The sequence below is a fragment of the Trichechus manatus genome, unplaced genomic scaffold (genome assembly GCF_000243295.1).
Source record: "Trichechus manatus latirostris isolate Lorelei unplaced genomic scaffold, TriManLat1.0 scaffold00154, whole genome shotgun sequence".
Lineage (NCBI taxonomy): Eukaryota > Metazoa > Chordata > Mammalia > Sirenia > Trichechidae > Trichechus > Trichechus manatus.
The window spans coordinates 5,736,950-5,743,124 of NW_004444090.1; the positions used below are offsets into that span (position 1 = coordinate 5,736,950).

The following is a 6,175-nucleotide window of genomic DNA, read 5'->3' on the forward strand; positions in this document are numbered from 1 at the left end:
TTTTGTAAATGTTTTGATATTGTCTGCTGTTTTCGGGGCATTCAGTAGTTATTTTTCTTGTTTATTGATTGTAGATTTGTTTATTTTTTCCCTTTTTAAAAAAAAAAATTTGACTATGTCTGAGCAGGCAGACTGTGTGTTCTTTGTTGTTTGCTCGTCTGTGCGCTCAATACTTTTCGCCTCCTTCTCCAACTGGCAGGTTCAGTCACTTAGATATGGTCCAGCAGGGCAGGTCTAGCTGAAGAGGAGTTACTGTGATGGGTTGTTTGTGGCACTTACTACAGCCACCAGGGTGGGTCGATAATCAGTGCAGGGCAGGTTCCAGTAGGCTGTGCCTGTGCTGCTTGGTGGTGTGATGTCAGGCGCACGGTGCAGGTAGGCAGGATGTAGCGGGGAGATTGTTACGTGTGGAGCAGTTGTTTTGTCTCCCGCTGGACGCTCCGTGAGGCTGCTTTCTTGTACCCCCGTTTGCTGGTCTCCGATAGGAGTCCAAGATGGTGGATCTGCGCTGCGTTAGCTGGTAGGGGACCTCTGCGTGAATCTGTCCTCGCTTCCGTTCCCTGTCAGTTTTCTCACTCCATTTGGTGCTTGGCTGAGTTCTTTATGTCTTCATTTGATGTTTTAGGGTTTCAGGATTGTTGTATTCTCCGTTCGGCTTAGTTTTTCAGATCTTTGCTGTGGAGGGACGGGGTGGTGCTTCTGCCTAGAGTGCCATTTTTTAGGAATAACTTTTTCATCTGGATAAAATGTCTTAAAGCTGTGAGAGAGAGGTTTCCCAAGCTCTAATCTACTGTATTTATTAGTTATATAGTAGCTGCATACAGAGAAATCTTTTTTCCTCCCATTGAGCTGTTATAATGAAACATAAATTTATGACCCAATTGTTGCTTAAATTTTTTTATATATATATATATATATAATATATTTAACAACATAACTGTTGAAAGAGAAGCTATGTTTACATCACTGTTGGCTAATGCACAAAGTGAAATGCTTTCACATGTTAAACTACAGAATGGCAAATTAGATATTATGGTCAATTCTCAGAAACAAGAAAAGGAATAAAGTAACAGAAGACTGCCACTTTTTTGTTCTCTTTTTAGTAATTTTTTTCCTGAAGTCTGTATTGTATGATCTCTGATGTCATTGAGAATGTATGCCATTTACTAAGTTAACAAACTTGTAGTGTTCTTTCATATATTAATATTTTTAATTTGGAAATAACTTCAAAATCATAGAAAAGTAGCAAGAATAGCCAAAGAACCATTTAAGAGTGAATTGTATACTTTATGCCTCATACCCTTAAGTACTTTATGTGTGTTTCCCCAAAATGAGGGCATTGTCATAACCCTAATATAGTTCTCGTTTATAGGAAATTTAACTTCGATACAATACATTTATCTAATCAGCCATCCATATTATTTTTTTTTTTCAGTTGACACAGTTATGTCTTTGATAGCATTTTTTTATCTCAGAGACATGATCCTGAATTGAATTTAGTTGTCATATCTGTTTAGTCTCCTTTAATGTGAAACAACTTCTTGGCCTTTATATTCTGTGAGATCAACATTTTTGATGAATACAGGCCAATTTTTAAAGTAGAATGTTCCTCATTTTGGGTTTGTCTGAAGTTCTCTGTTAATAAAGTTATGCATCTTCTGTCAGAATACTATGTAACTGATGCTGTGTCCTTCTCAGGATATGACATCTAGAGTTTCAATTTATTTCTGATTGTAAAGGTCTTTGTTCCATCCATCCCATCATCCACCATTTAGTGTATCATACTATATTAAGTATAGGCAGAGAACCTTCTACCCTACCCCATATCTTGGTGAATAATTTTTTAATAAATGTGAATGTTAAATGCAATATGCATTACATATATTCTGTTTGAACCCTACAATATCAAGTATAGAAATGAAATTTATGGTGTTCATCCTCACTATACTTACCTTATTCAAATTAGATAAAGATTGTTGTTTTATAAAAGATAGTAGTTGAGTTTTCCTATTTAAAAATATTGACTGCTATAAAATCCCATTTTTAAAATTTAATTTCATACAGAATGGGAAAGAGAAGAACATGATAAAAAGCAAAGCGAAAATACATTTTTACTGAAAAGAGAAGAAAAGCCAGAGTTAGAAATGAGAAGATACCAAATAGGAATGAACCAATTTCAGGATACTGATAAATTGGAAGAAGATGAAGAAGACAGACTTAAGAGAGAAATGCTACTTGCTAAACTGAATGAGATTAACCGAGAACTTGAAGATTCTCAGAACCTAAAATATCCGCCTCTGCCATTGCTACCTGATTTTGAATCAAAACTAGACTCCCCAGAGAAAAACCCCAAAACATATACGTTCTCTGAACCGTCAAAGAGATCATTTAATGGGCATCATTTGCAAGACATCAGTTTTTTAACTACAAAAGGAGAGGGCCAGAATTTAAGAGATACTAGAAGCGCAGCGTCTCCAAATGAGTTTGCATTTGGTAGCTATGTGCCTTCATTTGCAAAAACATTAGCGAAGTCAAATTTATTTAGTCCAAGAAGTGGTCTTTTGGAGTTCCAAAGTAACACTATGGAAAAACTTAACAAAGACAATGTAGATTTAATTACGAGAAAAGAAAGAAAAGCTAACCTGATGGAACAGCTATTTGGTGCCAGTGGCAGCAGCACGATTTCCTCTAAAAGCAGTGACCCAAATTCTCTGTCTGTCAGCAGAGGAGACTTTGACCCTCTAAATTTTCTCTCTGGGGATAAAAGCAGCAGGAGCATAGAACAAGATGAAGATGATGACTTTTTCCTCAGTGAAGGAAGAAGTTTTAATCCAAATAGAAACAGATTAAAACATGCAAATAGTAAACCAACAGTAAAAGCAGTTGATTCTGTAGAAGATGAAATTGAAGAAGTAGCACTGAGATGACTGACTTGATTATGTATTTTTTCCAGTTGTAAATATTAAAGTATTTTAATACAGTATGTATTATAAACATTTAAACTTGTTAAGAATTCCTTATTAAAGAATGATTTTTAATAGCTAACTACAATGCAGATTTTAAAAAGTAGATCATATCCACACCACAAAGCTAGTTTGCCAAGAATGAAGGAAGGTTTTTTGAGTGAAATCAAAAATAGATTTATCTTACTTTTTACTTATGAATCAGTTTTACCTCTTAAGCCAGCTCTATGGGAAGTTTTCCTCCATTGGAGGTCATACTCATTTCCTACTGTTTATTTTTTTGGTCATATACTCACTGAGCTAACTACAGTCTTCCTGCTGATTTTTTTAATGGAAATTAAGAGTGAGAGGTTTTGTGTTGGGAAGTGTAGATCCCATGTGATGGAGAACAAATGCTACTTAAGAGCCCTGCCCTTTGTGGATAGGGGTGGGGTCCCTGTGCCTGGTAAGGCAGAGCCATTCCTAAGTGCTGGCATGACAAGACAGCATTGAGATTTCCTTTTCCTTTGGAAATACAGTTAAACACTACTCATCCCAATTACAAATCTCATAAAATCACTTACCTACAGCTGTGATACTAGGTTGAATTCAGAAGACTTTTTTTTGTATGTATGGACAGTTCGTTCCCCTCTCTCATGGGTCCCTGAGGCTTGGGTACAGTGTCATCAGTAATGCCTCTCCTTGTTCTACATTCTGTATGTCTCAGTGACTGGGTGTGAGATTTCATACCGAATACAAGGAATAGAAGAAATTTCACTGCAGTGTAGAAGGTTTTCAACTCAATTATGTTTCCAGAGTAATGTAATTTGGAAATTTTAATATGTAGTTTTAATATTTGAACTTACCTTCATCCAACAGACAACAATAGCATAGTACTATTGGACTTACAGGACTGATTTTAAAGCAATCTTGAATAAAAGTCTTTTAGAGATGGGGCGTCTGCTTTGTTGAGTAGGGTGGATGGTTTTCTATTGAAACGCATTGGTCTTTTTTTTGGCCATTTGTAATTCACTTCAGCTTGGATTATGCTGGGTATGATTGGATGATTGGTCCTTAAGAAGCACCAGCCAAGGAGAAAACACCGATAAAATGAAGACTGGTGGAAATAGTGTGTCAGGGGAAGAATAAAAATTTATATTAGCACTTAACGTAAAGTGAGCTCTTTTTCAGTAATTTTTTTTAAACTACATATTTACTCATAATTTGATTTCTGATGCCAAACATACATATTGAGAGGACTAGAGTTTTTGTTTTATCTTGAATTCTTACAACTGCTTATTATTGAATACCATTTCACTACTACCTGACAAGATTTACCTACTTTGGTCTCTAATTAAAAGATGTTCCACCTGTCATCTTCTAATTGGTGTTCCTGTCATTTGTTGAGAACAGAATCCCCTATAAGTGAACTATATTAAAAAGTTTTCTTAATAAAGAGATTTTATGTCTTACATAAATAAACATTTAGTATTTTGCAAATGATTCCAATATATGTAAACAATATTATTGTAATGCAATTCTTGATGAAATGTAATTATTATGTAATGTTAATTTTGTTCATAGCTGCTAATTTTTCTACCAGAAGTGTTCCATTTTTTAGGTTGTTTTGTTTAAAAGTTTATTTTTTAAGCCTTTTAAATAGTAAAGTTTTATATTCAGGTCATTTTAAGTGGTCTCTTGCTTTTTTCTACCTGACGTTTTCTAAACATCTCTTTCACCAAATGCAGCAAAACAAAATTATTAAAATCAAACGTAAAATTCAGTTATAAGCAAAAGCATTATGATGTTAAGCATTAAGATTGGAGATTAAAATATATATAACAGCTTTTTGTTTATGAAGAAACCCTGCAGAGTAAATAATTTTTCCTAAATGTCAAGTTAAATTTATTGTTTGTACTCAGAACTGTTATTAATAAAAATGAAAAACACTGTGACTCTGCATTTGAATAATGCCTTAGGTTACTTGGAAAATTTGTAGTGAAAACAGGAACCACAGGGTTAATTTTTATTTAACTATTTACCTTTCTTTTTTTTTTTTTTGCCTGTCCAGTATTTTTAGTTCAAGTAGATGAATTTGCCCTAAAACAGGTTAGACAGTTTGCTACTCTTATCAGATAATTATAGTTTTAATTAGTCCTTTCACCCTTAAATAGCTATCTTCATGGCACATATTGCTCATAATATTAAAAAAGGTGGGGGTAAAGAGGATTAAATTGAATCACGAGATAAAAACAAACTTATTTCATGGCTGACTCGCTGTTTTTCTGATGTACTCTCTATCTCATTTTCAGACATACTAAGAAGCTGGTTTCCCCAGTTGAGTGTTGGTTGGATAGAGCATACAAATCTGCCTGATGAAAAGGGGAAGAGAGATTTGAATTATGGTGACAGTGTGTTTTTAAGATTAAAGAAAGTATTGTAGATTGTGAAGAAAGAATCTGCCTTTAAAAGCTTTTTCCTTTCTACATAGTAAATACCCCTCGCACATTAAAAAGTCCCCTTTTATATCATTTGAAAGAGCCTTTAATTATTCATTAAATATTCGTTGAGTGCTTCCTGGGTGCCTTGCACCGATTTAGGTGCTAGGAGAATGTAAGATGGACCAGGCCCCTGCCCTCATGGAGGCAGCATCACAAAGTGGATGGAGAGCAGGGTGGAGTGGGATTGCATGTGCCTCATACCAGCCTTCCCATGCTCTCCTGTGTACCTTGGACTATAGCTTTCTCAGCTGTTCTTAGGTCTTATAATTCCTCTTAAGGTTGTTATGAGGAATAAATTAAATACTTACGTTAATGCTGGCACATTATTAGCACTCAGTAAAAAAATAGCTAGTCTTATAGCAAATTATAACTTTCTTTTAGAGAATAATTGGAAGAAATGGAGCACAGGTATGTATATACATTGACATTATACTTTGCACAAGATACAAGCAGAAAAAGCTTCTAAAACTGAATTAACTAAAAGACATCTGCACTAAATATATTGTGCCCCTTGGGTCCCCACTTAGAATCTGTTCCCTTACTGTATTCACCATTAAATATGCAATAAGCTTGATGAGCTTATTTCCTCGTTTATACAAGGATTAGAAAAACTAAACTTTGGAATGATCTTCTGAAGACCAGTGACATCAGGAGAGGTAAGAGTTGATGTCCTCACAGCAAAGAAAATCCATTTTTGTATTAGAGTTTTATCTGAAAGTAAGACCCAGCTCT

At 34.8% G+C, this 6,175-nt stretch overlaps 1 protein-coding gene across 1 annotated transcript in view; it reads left to right on the forward strand.

The window, feature by feature from the left end:
* Positions 1-5,466, forward strand: part of LCA5 (lebercilin LCA5) — a 56,276-nt gene extending 50,810 nt beyond the window's left edge. Inside the window, exon 8 of the mRNA XM_004386062.2 lies at positions 2,065-5,466. Coding sequence (XP_004386119.1) covers positions 2,065-2,927 — 863 coding nt within the window. The 3' untranslated portion in view covers positions 2,928-5,466. The remainder of the gene's footprint in view (positions 1-2,064) is intronic.
* The last annotated feature ends 709 nt before the right edge of the window (positions 5,467-6,175 follow it).